This window comes from Bombina bombina, chromosome 7 (assembly GCF_027579735.1).
Source record: "Bombina bombina isolate aBomBom1 chromosome 7, aBomBom1.pri, whole genome shotgun sequence".
NCBI classification, from domain to species: Eukaryota; Metazoa; Chordata; class Amphibia; order Anura; family Bombinatoridae; genus Bombina; species Bombina bombina.
In genome coordinates, this window is record NC_069505.1 from 499,666,112 (window position 1) to 499,684,571 (window position 18,460).

General features: G+C 34.9%; 1 protein-coding gene across 2 annotated transcripts in view; it reads right to left on the reverse strand.

Moving 5' to 3' along the window:
• LOC128666876 (cytochrome P450 2F3) overlaps nt 1–18,460 on the reverse strand; it is a 93,055-nt gene that overhangs the window by 48,844 nt on the left and 25,751 nt on the right. For both annotated transcript variants that reach the window (XM_053721678.1, XM_053721679.1), the window contains one exon: nt 17,047–17,207. In XM_053721678.1, coding sequence (XP_053577653.1) covers nt 17,047–17,207 — 161 coding nt within the window. The remainder of the gene's footprint in view (nt 1–17,046; nt 17,208–18,460) is intronic.

Sequence of the window (18,460 nt, forward strand, 5' to 3'; positions counted from 1 at the left end):
CTGATGGAATCAGCCAATCAGAATCAAGTTCAATCCGATTGGCTGATCCAATCAGATTGAGCTCGCATTCTATTGGCTGATCGGAACAGCCAATAGAATGCGAGCTCAATCTGATTGGCTGATTGGATCAGCCAATCGGATTGAACTTGATTCTGATTGGCTGATTCCATCAGCCAATCAGAAAATTCCTACCTTAATTCCGATTGGCTGATAGAATCCTATCAGCCAATCGGAATTCGAGGGACGCCATCTTGGATGACGTCCCTTAAAGGAACAGTCATTCGTCGTTCAGTCGTCGGGCCGGATGGATGTTCCGCGCTGGAGGTCTTCAGGATCCTGCCGCTTCGCTCCGGATGGAAGACCATAGAAGATGCCGCCTGGATGATGACTTCAATCGGATGGAAGATCCTCTTCTGCCCCGCTTGGATGAAGACTTTGACCGGATCATGGACCTCTTCAGCCCCCCGCTTGGGCTTGGATCAGGACATCGGAGGAGCTCTTCAGGACGGATCGGTGAACCTGGATGGTGAAGACAAGGTAGGAAGATCTTCAGGGGCTTAGTGTTAGGTTTATTTAAGGGGGGTTTGGGTTAGATTAGGGGTATGTGGGTGGTGGGTTGTAATGTTGGGGGGGGGTATTGTATGTTTTTTTTTACAGGCAAAAGAGCTGAAATTCTTGGGGCATGCCCCGCAAAGGGCCCTGTTCAGGGCTGGTAAGGTAAAAGAGCTTTTAACTTTTTTAATATAGGGTAGGGAATTTTTTATTTTGGGGGGCTTTGTTATTTTATTAGGGGGCTTAGAGTAGGTGTAATTAGTTTAAAATTGTAATATTTGTCTTATGTTTGTAAATATTTTTTTATTTTTTGTAAATTAGTTCTTTTTTATTTTTTGTACTTTAGCTAGTTTATTTAATTGTATTTATTTGTAGGAATTGTGTTTAAGTAATTTATTGATAGTGTAGTGTTAGGTTAATTGTAGGTAATTGTAGGTAGTTTATTTAATTAATTTATTGATAGTGTAGTGTTAGGTTTAATTATATCTTAGGTTAGGATTTATTTTACAGGTAAATTTGTTATTATTTTAACTAGGTAACTATTAAATAGCTATTGTACCTGGTTAAAATAATTACCAAGTTGCCTGTAAAATAAATATTAATCCTAAAATAGCTATAATATAATTATAATTTATATTGTAGCTATATTAGGATTTATTTTACAGGTAAGTATTTAGCTTTAAATAGGATTAATTTATTTAATAAGAGATAATTAATTTCGTTAGATTTAAATTATATTTAATTTAGGGGGGTGTTAGTGTTAGGATTAGACTTAGCTTTAGGGGTTAATCCATTTATTAGAATAGCGGTGAGCTCCGGTCATCAGATTAGGGGTTAATAATTGAAGGTAGGTGTCGGCGATGTTAGGGAGGGCAGATTAGGGGTTAATACTATTTATGATAGGGTTAGTGAGGCGGATTAGGGGTTAATAACTTTATTATAGTAGCGCTCAGGTCCGCTCGGCAGATTAGGGGTTAATAAGTGTAGGCAGGTGTCGGCGACGTTGAGGGGGGCAGATTAGGGGTTAATAAATATAATCTAGGGGTCGGCGGTGTTAGGGGCAGCAGATTAGGGGTACATAAGTATAACGTAGGTGGCGGTCGGCAGATTAGGGGTTAAAAATTTTTAATCGAGTGTCGGCGATGTGGGGGGAGCTCGGTTTAGGGGTACATAGGTAGTTTATGGGTGTTAGTGTACTTTAGGGTACAGTAGTTAAGAGCTTTATGAACCGGCGTTAGCCCAGAAAGCTCTTAACTGCTGCTATTTTCAGGCGGCTGGAGTTTTGTCGTTAGAGCTCTAACGCTCACTTCAGCCAAGACTCTAAATACCGGCATTAGAAAGATCCCATTGAAAAGATAGGATACGCAATTGACGTAAGGGGATCTGCGGTATGGAAAAGTCGCGGCTGAAAAGTGAGCGTTAGACCCTTTAATCACTGACTCCAAATACCAGCGGGCGGCCAAAACCAGCGTTAGGAGCCTCTAACGCTGGTTTTCACGGCTACCGCCGAACTCTAAATCTAGGCCTAAGTATTTAACATAAAATATGCTACAGTGTACATTATCCAATATCCATTAAAACTGAATCAAATAGAAAGAACAATTATTGTATTTTATTTTATTTGCAGAGCTATTTTGGAAAATGACCTTTAATCATGTTGGTATCTGAGTAATTAATTATTTCTCATATCCCCTATTCATAAATTCTGGGGAATTATATTTGATAAGTTTTTATAGATGTTATTATAAATATTATGATATATACAATATGGATCCACAACAGACAAGAACTATTTTTGATACTAAGATATATCTAGATAATTTTTATAATAAACTACATATTTGAGTAGGAAATTTTTAAACAATTCTATACAAATTCTATACACTTGTCAAATTGCTACATGTTTCCTTCTTATAGTATCTTTTATCTTTTATTTATTATAACTATAGTAAGACAATCCTTATGCAAGATACTAGCTTTTTAATAGCTTTTTGATAACTTTTTAATAGCTTTTTAATAATTATATGAAGTAGCTTATGTCCCATTCAAGGTTTAGGCCATCAGGAATTCTGGTTTTAAGTTGGTAAATCCAGTATAACTCCTTCCTGTCCAAAATTTTGTACCTATTCCCACCTCTGAAAGGGACCTTTGCCACATCAATAATTTTAACCCTAAAATTTTCTTCGTTAGTAAAATGAAATAGGTTAAAATGCCTTGCCACTGTGGAGTCTTTACAATAGTTTTTGATATCATTAGCATGTTCTCTTACCCTCACATTGACCTCCCTCGTCGTTTTTCCTACATATTGGATTTTGCAAAACTTGCATTCCAACAAATACACTGCAAATTTGGTTTTGCAGTTGGCATAAAATGAAATATTATACTCCTGTCCATCTACTGTAGATCTAAATGTAGTGGCCCTTTCCATAATATCACATGTCAAACATGTTCTTGCTCCGCATTTGAAACAGCCAGATTTCTTTAGCCAATTCTCTCCCCTATTAATAACACTACTCGTGACCATACTGGGAGCTAGCTTAGTAGCAAAAGTTACAGGCTTTTTGGACACAAACCTGCAGTTCGAAACATAATTTTGCAGAATATTATCACCACTTAATATTGACAAATTCTTCTTCAATATTCCAACTATATCAGAAAACTGATTGGTGTATTCTGTCGTAAAAACAATGCTGTTATCGAACTGCAGAGAAGAGTCTTTACTTCCCATGGTTAAAGTCCTCATTTTCAACAATCCTACATCATGTTTTGTCTTTTCCAATTTTATTGGATCATAGCCTCTGGCGGTCAATCTCTCAGTGAGTTCATCCGCCTGCTGGGAATATATATGAGCATCATTAGTATTCCTTCGTAGCCTGATGTATTGTCCCCTTGGAATTGCCTTAATCAGATGGGGGGGATGGCACGAGCTCGCATGTAGAATGGTCTTACCAGCTGTTGGTTTACGAAAAGTTTTAGACACTACCATTCCGGTCTCTGCCACCCCCTCCAACGTTATATCCAAAAAGTCAATACATCGGCTGCTATGACTTCCCACAAACCTTAGGCTTAACTCATTATTGTCAAGAAAATTTATAAAATTCTGAAAGTTGTTATCATCCCAGGGCTCATCAATGACGCCTAAAGGAAATAATGGAAAGTAATGTGAATGCTCAGTATAAAGTACTGTCAAGTGGCTGCATAGCAGTCTTAAGTTACAGTGAGTACACTTAATATATGGAATCTGTTTAAATCAAGGTGTCTTATGTTACATACCTAATAAGGGAATCTCTTGAATATTTGTCAAAAAGTGTATCTAAAGATTTTCCTGTAAGCGGAGAATAACAGTGTATCAAGGGCAAGGAAGGACTCAGTGTGTTTATGAAGTATTTGGGACATATTACATTTATTATTTTTTGTTCCTGCATGCGTGTGACTGGTATAGCATTTTTTGCATTTTTCATATATGCAGTTAGGCACAAGTGTTGACATGGATCTTGATAATACAGTTTTATCCAGTTCATTATATAATGCTGAATCAAGGAAAGAACTTATTAAACGTGTGTTTGCAGCAGACAGATGTGAAGGGTTTAGCCCATGCATGGAGTCACAATTTAAAGCCTTGGAGAAATTATTAGTGGCAGACTTGCGACTAACCTGGGACATTGAAGCTTTTGAGCACTATGTAGAATTATCTAGAATTCCACGGGGGTTAAGGTTGAATAAATTTCCAACCTTTGAGGTTGAAAACCTCAAAGGTTGGAAATTCTACATGCGAGCTCGTGCCATCCCCCCCATCTGATTAAGGCAATTCCAAGGGGACAATACATCAGGCTACGAAGGAATACTAATGATGCTCATATATATTCCCAGAAGGCGGATGAACTCACTGAGAGATTGACCGCCAGAGGCTATGATCCAATAAAATTGGAAAAGACAAAACATGATGTAGGATTGTTGAAAATGAGGACTTTAACCATGGGAAGTAAAGACTCTTCTCTGCAGTTCGATAACAGCATTGTTTTTACGACAGAATACACCAATCAGTTTTCTGATATAGTTGGAATATTGAAGAAGAATTTGTCAATATTAAGTGGTGATAATATTCTGCAAAATTATGTTTCGAACTGCAGGTTTGTGTCCAAAAAGCCTGTAACTTTGGCTACTAAGCTAGCTCCCAGTATGGTCACGAGTAGTGTTATTAATAGGGGAGAGAATTGGCTAAAGAAATCTGGCTGTTTCAAATGCGGAGCAAGAACATGTTTGACATGTGATATTATGGAAAGGGCCACTACATTTAGATCTACAGTAGATGGACAGGAGTATAATATTTCATTTTATGCCAACTGCAAAACCAAATTTGCAGTGTATTTGTTGGAATGCAAGTTTTGCAAAATCCAATATGTAGGAAAAACGACGAGGGAGGTCAATGTGAGGGTAAGAGAACATGCTAATGATATCAAAAACTATTGTAAAGACTCCACAGTGGCAAGGCATTTTAACCTATTTCATTTTACTAACGAAGAAAATTTTAGGGTTAAAATTATTGATGTGGCAAAGGTCCCTTTCAGAGGTGGGAATAGGTACAAAATTTTGGACAGGAAGGAGTTATACTGGATTTACCAACTTAAAACCAGAATTCCTGATGGCCTAAACCTTGAATGGGACATAAGCTACTTCATATAATTATTAAAAAGCTATTAAAAAGCTATCAAAAAGCTATTAAAAAGCTAGTATCTTGCATAAGGATTGTCTTACTATAGTTATAATAAATAAAAGATAAAAGATACTATAAGAAGGAAACATGTAGCAATTTGACAAGTACCTTTTAGTCCCATATGTATAGAATTGTTTAAAAATGTCCTACTCAAATATGTAGTTTATTATAAAAATTATCTAGATATATCTTAGTATCAAAAATAGTTCTTGTCTGTTGTGGATCCATATTGTATATATCATAATATTTATAATAACATCTATAAAAACTTATCAAATATAATTCCCCAGAATTTATGAATAGGGGATATGAGAAATAATTAATTACTCAGATACCAACATGATTAAAGGTCATTTTCCAAAATAGCTCTGCAAATAAAATAAAATACAATAATTGTTCTTTCTATTTAATTCAGTTTTAATGTATATTGGATAATGTACACTGTAGCATATTTTATGTTAAATACATATACTTTTAATGTTTGTTTGTTTCACATTAAGGGGTTAAATATGCAATTAATATGTCCCAGTATAAGAGGGCCATGTTTAGGAACACCTGTAGTCTCTGATGAAACGCCACTAGGGGGCGTGAAACGCGTCAGACGTTCTTTCCATGTCACACCTGTTTTGCCTGTAAGAGAATAAAGTGAGTTTTTTTTAATTTAATGCTGGTGCTGCCTTTTCTATTTTCATATGCTGTATTGTGGCAATCGATTCATTGCCAATCTTAGGCACTGCACCCAGTCACCGCATGACCTTCCTGTTTAACTTTGCCATCACTATGGCGGCGTCTGTGACGTCATCACCCTGAGCCACAGTCCGGACCGGCATGGGAGTTTGGAGCGGCCGCTTGTCTTATACCTCCATCATCATAGAAGTTGGCTGTCAAATATACCTTACAGCCAATTTGAAAGAATTAGACTCAACTGTACAAACCTTGATACTTTCAACCAACAATGTCTCATTATGTATGAGAGATTTGTAGATAAAGGTTACCCAAAAAAACCTATTAGATCATTGCCTAAATAAAGCAAGACTTCTTGATAGAAATATATTGCTAGAGAAAAATAAGTCAAACAAGAATACTAACGAGCAGGAATTTACTGATCCAATGTTCATCACTCAATATAATAGTAATTATAAGCAAATTTGTCAAATTATAAACAAACACTGGCATATTGTCCGTAGGGATCCCATTTTAAAATCCATATTAGGAGAACATCCTAAAATTGTGTATACTAGAGCTCCAACACTCAGAGGGAAATTAGCACCCAGTAAGAAAGTTAAAACACAAAAACTCTAATTTAAAGTCCAAAACGAAAAAAGCAAATTCTTTTTTGGCACATTTAGGTGTTTTTAAGTGTGGTAAAAAAAAAGATGTAACACCTGTAAATATATAACATCAGGTAAGAAAACTTTTAAATTGTTTTCCAATGGAGAGGTTTTCGAAATTTCTAGATTTTTCAATTGCAATTCGAGTTTTGTGGTCTATGTTCTGGAATGCATTTGCGGGGTCCAGTACATAGGCCGCACCTCTAGAAAAGCTAGAATCGTTGGGGGGGGGGGGGAACATTGGCACAATTGCAAAAAGAGCAAAATTAAACATAGTATACCAGAACATTGCCTCACTAAACATGATGGCAAACCTGACATTTTCAAATTGTATCCAATAGATTACATTCCCCCTTCTACAGATTATAATAGACTAATTCAACTCAGACAACGTGAGACCTTCTGGATACACAAACTGAACACTTTTGATTCCATCAGGTCTAAATTCTAATTTAGATTTGGCAGCCTTCAACTAAACATCCCCTTTTTTTCACGTTTTCAGTTTTCTTTTCAATACAGTGGTTCTTGGACGCGACTCACTGATCACATAGATGCACAATTATCATACTAATTTATTTTTTTTAAATGTACTTTGCATGCATGTATATATTGCTTTCTCTGCCATACACTTGTGTTCTTACATGTGTATTAACATACATTTTAGACAAGTATAAAAATCACTAATTCTATTTTTTATTTCAAGCACATCATTGTTTTTCACTATTTTTTATCCCCCCCCTTTTTTTTCTACTCTAACCTTATCAGAAGTTAGACATAGAAAATGACCCACTATTCCTTATTACGCCAAATAGATTAAATTTTTTATATATTCCATTAACAAATACAGCTTTTACACTTTTTCTTCTATTATGTTTTTCATTTATATATTTTTTTATATATTTAACATATCTTTCCTCATATGTTCAAATTGCTCCACTTCACATATTTATTTTTTCCCAAGTCCCTCCCCTTCCCCCTTATTCCCTTCCTTCCGCTTTTTATCAAAATATACACATTTAAGTAAGATCACAATTTTTTATTTTATTTTAGATCCCCCTACTAATATGGACAAATAAACTCTATATTCTCTCTTTACAATATTTTATGATACCGTCAGATCGAATACTCTCTTTTTTTAACTCATCAGACCAATTACAAGAGTTAATATATTAAAGCACATCACATTTGTACTTTATCATAGATTTTTCAACTAACGACAACAAAGATCCATTCACTCATCCTCCTTTTTTATTATATTTTATTATTTTACCTAGACCAAAAATCTATTTTATGTCCGACTATTTTCAGGAACGATTAGCTAAAAGCATATTTCACTTTAAGTTTAGGTTAAGTATTAGTTTCCGTATGGGCCACCCAAATTTGCTTCTCATTTAGCGATTAGTTAAATAATTTTTTCTAGTCAGTCAGATAGGTTTCGTTACAATTCTATATTACATACTTTTTTTATGCTTATTTTACAAATACTTAGGGTTCAACATTTTATTGTTATATTATGTATTATGCTGAATGCTTGCTTTTTAATATGATGTCAAAGGGTATCAAATGTCAGGCATTTTATTTGCTACAATGTATCAACTGTGTTACAAATGCTACTATTCGTCCAGGTTTTGTCCAATCATACCTGCTGTTTCCTTTTTTAAGCCTCATAGCAGGCATTGTTTGTAATTAACCTGATGAAATGGCCAGGAGCTTACGGCCGAGAAACGCGTTTTAAGCTCAAATACCACTTTATTTTATCCGTATGTTTTCTAGCATCTTGTTTTAGCCTGGAGAAGGGAACCACATCTCAATTGTGTCCGATATCACACCAGTAGCTTCCTCCCCAAACTGTTTACAGCTTTTACGATGTTACCGTATCTATCAGAGGTAATCTGCACCAGCCATTTGCAGATAGAAGGAGCCCTGGTTGTCGATCGTGGAGAGCTGACAGCTGGAGCTGTGACAGAACAAACCACTTCAACCCCAGCATACTGACTGCTGAAAACGTCAGCCTGCCTGTTCGCACTACTTTTAATAAGAGTGCCATTTTCCTTGTGAGTACCATTTCACTTGTTAACCATCACTGTGCCATTCAACTGTCTAGAGTTATCCACACCATGAGGCGCTTTCTTTTTGTTTCCAATGAATTAAAGCCCAGGTTTAAAGAATAATCTTAAAAACAGGGGCACTTTAATTATTTAAAGTTTATAAAGACTTATATTTGATCCCGGGCTTTAATTCATTAAAGTTTACATTCACTTTAAGATTTTGGGAAGTGAGCCAAGAAGTATTAGTCAATACATAACTAAGCAAGCAAATGTATCTTTTTCTGTAATTTGCTTCCAGACTATTGAAACATAACAGTTGTGAGAGAGACTGTATTGCTATAACCTCTGTTATTTTCCTAATTCGTTCTGCACATTTATTTATACACATTGATAAAATTTTTGTTTTAACCCTCTTATTGCTGAAGTTTTTTTATCCAACTCATACTATCCATATAATGTCATTACTGTGTCACATTGTGTACATATACATGAGTATTTATCTTATATCTGTAGGTATAATCAGATCTCATTACTGTATCACATTGTGTACATATACATGTGTCTGTATCTTATATCTGTAGCTATAATCAGATCTCATTACATTATCACATTGTGTACATATACATGTGTCTTTATCTTATATCTGTAGGTATAATCAGATCTCATTGCTTTATCACATTGTGTACATCTACATGTGTCTGTATCTTATACAGATAGGTATAATCAGATCTCATTACTGTGTCACATTGTGTACATATACATGTGTCTGTATCTTATACAGATAGGTATAATCAGATCTCATTACTGTGTCACATTGTGTACATATACATGTGTCTGTATCTTATACAGATAGGTATAATCAGATCTCATTACTGTATCACATTGTGTACATATACATGTGTCTGTATCTTATACAGATAGGTATAATCAGATCTCATTACTGTGTCACATTGTGTACATATACATGTGTCTTTATCTTATATCTGTAGGTATAATCAGATCTCATTACGGTATTACACTGTGTACATATACATGTGTCAGTATCTTATACAGATAGGTATAATCAGATCTCATTACTGTATCACATTGTGTACATATACATGTGTCTGTATCTTATATCTGTAGGTATAATCAGATCTTGTTACTGTATTACACTGTGTACATCTACATGTGTCTGTATCTTATATATGTAGGTATAATCAGATCTCATTACTATATCACACTGTGTACATCTACATGTGTCTGTATCTTATATCTGTAGGTATAATCAGATCTCATTACTATATCACACTGTGTACATCTGCATGTGTCTGTATCTTATATATGTAGGTATAATCAAATCTCATTACTATATCACACTGTGTACATATACATGTGTCTGTATCTTATATATGTAGGTATAATCAGATCTCATTACTATATCACACTGTGTACATATACATGTGTCTGTATCTTATATATGTAGGTATAATCAAATCTCATTACTATATCACACTGTGTACATATACATGTGTCTTTATCTTATATCTGTAGGTATAATCAGATCTCATTACTGTATCACATTGTGTACATATACATGTGTCTGTATCTTATATCTGTAGGTATAATCAGATCTCATTACTGTATCACATTGTGTACATATACATGTGTCTGTATCTTATATCTGTAGGTATAATCAGATCTCATTACTTTATCACATTGTGTACATATACATGTGTCTGTATCTTATATCTGTAGGTATAACCAGATCTCATTACTTTATCACATTGTGTACATATACATGTCTTTATCTTATATCTGTAGGTATAATCCAATCTCATTACAGTATCACATTGTGTACATATACATGTATATTTATCTTATATCTGTAGGTATAATCAGATCTCATTACTGTATCACACTGTGTACATATACATGTGTCTTTATCTTTTATCTGTAGGTATAATCAGATCTCATTACTTTATCACATTGTGTACATATACATGCTTCTTTATCTTATATCTGTAGGTATAATCAGATCTCATTACTGTATCACACTGTGTACATATACATGTGTCTTTATCTTATATCTGCAGGTATAATCAGATCTCATTACTTTATCACATTGTGTACATATACATGTGTCTGTATCTTATATCTGTAGGTATAATCAGATCTCATTACTCTATCACAATGTGTACATATACATGCTTCTTTATCTTATATCTGTAGGTATAATCAGATCTCATTACTGTATCACACTGTGTACATATACATGTGTCTTTATCTTATATCTGTAGGTATAATCAGATCTCATTACTGTATCACATTGTATACATATACATGTGTCTGTATCTTATATCTGTAGGTATAATCAGATCTCCTTACTGTATCACATTGTGTATATATACATGTGTCTGTATCTTATATTTGTAGGTATAATCAGATCTCATTATGTTATCACATTGTGTACATATACATATGTCTTTATCTTATATCTGTAGGTATAATCAGATCTCATTACTGTATCACATTGTGTACACATGTGTCTGTATCTTATATCTGTAGGTATAATCAGATCTCTTTACTTTATCACATTGTGTACATATACATGTGTCTTTATCTTATATCTGTAAGTATAATCAGATCTCATTACTTTATCACATTGTGTACATATACATGTGTCTTTACCTTATATATATAGGTATAATCAGATCTCATTACTGTATCACACTGTGTACATATACATGTGTCTTTATCTTTTATCTGTAGGTATAATCAGATCTCATTACATTATCACATTGTGTACATATACATGTCTATCTTATATCTGTAGGTATAATCAGATCTCATTACATTATCACATTGTGTACATATACATGTATTTATCTTATATCTGTAGGTATAATCAGTTCTCATTACTTTATCACATTGTGTACATGTATATGTCTGTATCATATCTGTAGGTATAATCAGATATCATTACTTCATCACATTGTGTACATATACAATAATATAGGGTAATGTCAAAACAGCAACACTGGGAGTTAGTGCATGTGAAGACGGGGATTCAGCCAAATTCCCCCAGTCACAATATAACATACAAAATGTCCACAACACTGTCCTTCTTAAATTACTTTATTATCTGTTAAGGTACAGACATTAAAACAGCGACGTTTCGAGTGTAATCACTCTTAATCATGCTAGTTACATTGTATCATGTTACACCCTTTTAAAAGAATTCAGTTTCGCGCCAACCACCAAACAATGTGGCTCTGTTGCCATCTACTGACAAAAACGAATTATTACATGCAATAAAAACATTCTCAAGAATACATAAAAGAATGAACCTTATAAATTTTTATATTTAGTTTGCTTACACAGCCATATTTATAGTTGTTCAACCTTAACTTAGTAATATTCGTTACCACTTTTTTCATTAGATATATCACATCATAGGAAAATTTAACTCTAACAAATACCACTCTACAGGAAACTTGACCACTCATACTCTCTGTTAAGCCCTTTAGGTATCATACTCCCTAACTCCAAAACATTTCCTTTTGTTTTAGGAGTTTTTCCCTATTTATTCAATTTCTTTGAGGACTCACACTATCAATTATTTGCCATCTCAATTGGCTTATTTGATGTCCACATTTTAAGAAGTGGTAGGACACCGGGGTTTCTAAATTTCTACACCTTATATTTGACCGGTATTGACAAATCCTGTCCCTGATCATACGGGTAGTTTCCCCTATGTAGATCAGGGAACAGGAACATTTTATAAGTATATCACATATGTTGATTCACAGGTGTAGTATTCTTTTATCTCGTATTTCTTCCCATTTCTAGGGTGAAAGAAATATTTTCCCTTTATCATGGAATGACAGCTCATGCAGCCTAGACAGAGGAAACATCCCAAATTTCTTTTGTTCAAAAATACCTGTCTCTCTTTTTTCTTTGACCCTACATCTGTACTAGTGAGTTGATCTCTAAGATTTTTCACTCTCTTGTATGCCATCAGTGGGGGATTATTAAAAATCTCCATATCCTTATTACACTCTTTCAAAATATGCCAGTGTCTTTTCACTATGCGTGAAATTTCCTGACTATTGGGATTAAACCGTGTGACCAGATCCAAACTGTTTTCTGATATATCCTTCTTTTTAATTGATTTATTCTCCTTAAGATTTGAAGCATGCTTACTAACCAAATCTTCAGGATAACCCCTATTGAGGAATTTCAGTTGCATTGCTTTCATTCTTAACTCCTTGGTGTTAATGTCACTGACTAGTCTGTCAACCCTTAATAGCTGACTTTTTGGCTGAGAATTGACTAGCCCTCTGGGGTGAAAGCTCTCATAATTTAACATTGTGTTCCTATCTGTATCTTTATTATACAAATCAAACACCAGTTTGTTCCCTTCTTTCACTACTCTGGTGTCTAAAAAAGTGACTGATTCCTCACTGTACTCCATGGAAAATTCCAAACCTCAAACAGCTCCTTTAATCTCTTTTACAAACTCTTCCAGGGACTCAACGTTACCCCACCTTATGCCAAACACGTCATCGATGAAGCGCCACCATGTGGCTCCATGTAATATGAACTTCTCATTTTCATAGATGACTCTTTCTTCTATCTCATTCATAAATAGGTTGGCATATGATGGGGCAACGTTAATCCCCATAGCTGTTCCTTTCACTTGGATATACCGATCATCTTGAAAAATAAAATGATTCCAATAGAGGATAAGACTCAATAAATCTTCAATAAACTCGACTTGTACTTCTGAGCATTTTTTATTTAATTTACAAATCTTTCTCACTATCCCAATTCCTGTTTCATGTTTAATGGCCGTATACAGGCTCTTGACATCCATGGTATACAACAAGAATTTACTAGACTCAAAGCACAGCTCCTTAGCTTTACTTAAAAAAAAATCTCCTGTATCCCTCAGGTATGAAGATATCTGTAACTTCAGGTTGCAACAACTTATCTAAGAATATTGAAATATTTGTAAATGCAGAGTCAACACTAGAGACTATTGGTCTTCCTGGTGGTCTAGCCAAATTCTTATGTACCTTTGGTACAGTGTAAAAGATTGGGTTTCTTGGTTATTGTATATATATATGTTATTAATAGGGTTCGAGTTTAGTATCTTATAAGTCTCCTTATCCCCCAACTGACTTTCTATCTCTTTGATGTAATATGTTCTATCTAAAACCACTGTGGTGGCTCCACCCTTGTCAGCTTTCTTGATGGTCACCTCCTTAGATTTATCTTTCAAAGTTTTTTTTCTTTTTTTTTTTAAACTTTTTTTCCTTTTATTAGGGTAAATTGAACTGCGTAAAGGCATATCAAAACATTATGTCTCTTTAAATTACATCACAGCTTCGAGACATTAGAATACACAGAGAGTGTCCTTTGTATACAAATAGAAACATATGGAAACAAACAAAAAGAAGATAACCATCTGGTATATAAGCCACAATGAAATGAGCCATCAACAGTAATTGTCTCTCGAATTGGCAGGCACCCTAACAAAAAGTGTTTTTATCTTTTATTTCCTTCTCTTTTAATTTAAGTGTAAGGTCTCTTAACTTGTCATATCTATAGTCTCTCGATCCAGTGGAATCCCGACAGGTCTATGTCAGGAGCCACCTGACCAAGTCTATCTTCCACCTATTCCCCTCTATTCCATCTAGGATGTATCCCCTACCTTGGAGATCTGTCCTGACATACTGTAAAACACACTCATGGTGCGGGGGTAGAAGTGTTGGCTATAGTAGGTTCTGTATATATAGCAGCATAGTTGCGTTACATATTAGCCCAAAGGCTTAAACCTTACTAAGGGAAGGAAATGCCTGGTATAGCTTGTTCAACTCTTCATTCCACTGGTTCCTCACTATTTCCAGGCCGGTGGAGCAGAAGGGTTGTTGGTAGGGAGGGGGGGGGGTGAGGGTTCAGCAAGAGGGGATCAAAGGACAATCAGGTAGAGGGAAGGGGTAAGATAGGGTATCAATCTTTAAAAGTTTTAATTGCTTTACATTCCCCTTTTGTTAAATGTAAATCCTTTAATTTCTTATTTTTAGAATAACCATTTAGATTCTTCCTTTCAGTTTTACATTTCAATTTTTCTACATCATTGCACACCAATTCCATAAACGTATTGATGCTATGACTTGTTAGTACTGGATTAAACGTACTTTTATTCCTCAATGATAATTCTTTTAACATGTTGTGTACATATACATGTGTCTTTATCTTATAAATGTAGGTATAATCAGATCTCATTACTATATCACCTTGTATACATATACATGTGTCCATAAACTAAAGACCAATACTTGGAGTGAACAATGGAAAATTAACATTTTATGACCTTATCTTCAGGTATGAAGATATCTGTGTAACTTCAGGTTGCAACAACTTATCTAAGAATATTGAAATATTTGTAAATGCAGAGTCAACACTAGAGACTATTGGTCTCCCTGGTGGTCTATCCAAATTCTTATGTACCTTTGGTACAGTGTAAAATATTGGGTTTCTTGGTTATTGTATATATATGTTATTAATAGGGTTCGAGTTTAGTATCTTATAAGTCTCCTTATCCCCAACTGACTTTCTATCTCTTTGATGTAATATGTTCTATCTAAAACCACTGTGGTGGCTCCACCCTTGTCAGCTTTCTTGATGGTCACCTCCTTAGATTTATCTTTCAAAGTTTTTTTTTTTTTTTTTTAACTTTTTTTCCTTTTATTAGGGTAAATTGAACTGCGTAAAGGCATATCAAAACATTATGTCTTTTTAAATTACATCACAGCTTCGAGACATTAGAATACACAGAGAGTGTCCTTTGTATACAAATAGAAACATATGGAAACAAACAAAAAGAAGATAACCATCTGGTATATAAGCCACAATGAAATGAGCCATCAACAGTAACTTTCTCTCGAATTGGCAGGCACCCTAACAAAAAGTGTTTTTATCTTTTATTTCCTTCTCTTTTAACTTAAGTGTAAGGTCTCTTAACTTGTCATATCTATAGTCTCTCGATCCAGTGGAATCCCGACAGGTCTATGTCGGGAGCCACCTGACCAAGTCTATCTTCCACCTGTTCCCCTCTATTCCATCTAGGATGTATCCCCTACCTTGGAGATCTGTCCTGACATACTGTAAAACACACTCATGGTGCGGGGGTAGAAGTATTGGCTATAGTAGATTCTGTATATATAGCAGCATAGTTGTGTTACATATTAGCCCGAAGGCTTAAACCTTACTAAGGGAAGGAAATGCCTGGTATAGCTTGTTCAACTCTTCATTCCACTGGTTCCTCACTATTTCCAGGCCGGTGGAGCAGAAGGGTTGTTGGTAGGGAGGGGGGGGGGGGTGAGGGTTCATCAAGAGGGGATCAAAGGACAATCAGGTAGAGGGAAGGGGTAAGATACGGTATCAATCTTTCAAAGTTTTAATTGCTTTACATTCCCTTTTTGTTAAATGTAAATCCTTTAATTTCTTATTTTTAGAATAACCATTTAGATTCTTCCTTTCAGTTTTACATTTCAATTTTTCTACATCATTGCACACCAATTCCATAAACGTATTGATGCTATGACTTGTTAGTACTGGATTAAACGTACTTTTATTCCTCAATGATAATTCTTTTAACATGTTGTGTACATATACATGTGTCTTTATCTTATAAATGTAGGTATAATCAGATCTCATTACTATATCACCTTGTGTAAATATACATGTGTCCGTAAACTAAAGACCAATACTTGGAGTGAACAATGGAAAATTAACATTTTATGACCTTATCTCTTCTATACCCCACTGGGAGTATAATTTCTTCTGCTGGCTGTGTTTACACAGATTATCTATAGCTTGGACCTAAGGCAAGAAACTTTCAGAATAGGTGAGGGTACCACAGGCTAAATCAACTATTTCAAAATGCCAGTATAAGGGTAAAGGAAATACTTGTAAACAATTTAATACACTCATGCATGTAAAGTGGAGCATTAGAAACACATTAAAGGGGAGAACATTTTTGAGTAAACTGTCCCTTTAAGCATTTGGAGATGCCATAGAGAGTCGGCCCGTCAGACGCAATGGTGAACTTTTATGAGCTGGATTACCAAACTGCCTCATAGGGCTACCGTCACAGTAGGCGATTCAATTTATTTGCTTATGTAGCCTGAAAGGTCTGAGTCACAGAAAATAACTCTTGTAGCGCTGTGAAAGGGGCGGTTTTTGGTGTAAGAAAAAGAAGTACATTTGGTGATGGGAGTAAGTTGGGAGTTTTTTATTTTCTTATTTTATTCTGTATCTAACTGATGAAAGCATTGATCTCCTCATCCCTTTAAATATACATATTAAATGTTATCTTTTTTATATAACAGTCAAGTCATTTAATTATTACCTGACCCCAAGGTGTGCTCATAAGACTGAAGACCTCTTCCGCAAAACTGAAGATCTTTGAGAATCTATCGTCCTCGTACTCAAATTGGTTCCCAAATATAATGAAACAAAATACGTTGGATACAGCATCCATGATGAGTTTGGATGGATCTATTGGTAAACCTAAAAAAGAAAGATAGACATTGAAGCTTGTTAATAATGGATATTGATTGCTTTTATCTTAAACCAGAAAGACCACTAAAGAATCATAAAAAAAATCTAATTTATGACAACTTTAGGCTCTATTTATTATTTTATCAGTGGAGAAGGTTCCCAAATAAGGAAAGTATCCTCCTGTGATTGTGGCTAATGGGCAACAATGTTTGGTTATGCGAGAGCAGGGGTTGTCAGTCACCCTGGTCAGTTTAGTCAAAGGTGAGAAGCAGTTTGCACTGTAGGTGCTTAAAATTTGGATCCGTGGCCTGATAACTGGAGCCCCATATTTTTTGTGATATACAATAAAATCGTGGGCTAAATCCTTACAGAATAAAGGTGTCAATACAAAATACTGAGTTCTCTGCTTAGTAGCTAGTTTTTGTTACACATATCACAAATTAGGCAGATATTTATAGTGAGAACTCATTAGAATTAGTAGACTTACTATATTTAAAAGGGGTCTGGAAGGGGCTGTCATTGTTAAAGGGACATAAAAGTCAAAGAAAATGTTTTATGGTTCAGATAAAACATACAATTTTAAACAAATTTCCAATTTACTTCTATTATCAATTGTTGTTCGTTTTCTTGTTATACTTTGTTGAAAAGCAGGAAGATAAGCTAAGGAGTGTGCATGTGTCTGTATGCAGCAGTTTTGCAAGAATGTTATACATTAGCAAGAGCACTAGATGGCAGCACTATTTCCTGTCATGTAGTACTAATGTTAAACATTAGCAAGAGCACTAGATGGCAGCACTATTTCCTGTCATGTAGTACTAATGTTATACATTAGCAAGAGCACTAGATGGCAGCACTATTTCCTGTCATGTAGTACTAATGTTATACATTAGCAAGAGCACTAGATGGCAGCACTATTTCCTGTTATGTAGTACTAATGTTATACATTAGCAAGAGCACTAGATGGCAGCACTATTTCCTGTCATGTAGTACTAATGTTATACATTAGCAAGAGCACTAGATGGCAGCACTATTTCCTGCCATGTGGTACTAATGTTATACATTAGCAAGAGCACTAGATGGCAGCACTATTTCCTGTTATGTAGTACTAATGTTATACATTAGCAAGAGGACTAGATGGCAGCACTAATGTTATACATTAACAATAGCACTAGATGGCAGCACTATTTCCTGTTATGTAGTACTATTATACATTAGCAAGAGCACTAGATGGCAGCACTATTTCCTGTCATGTAGTACTAATG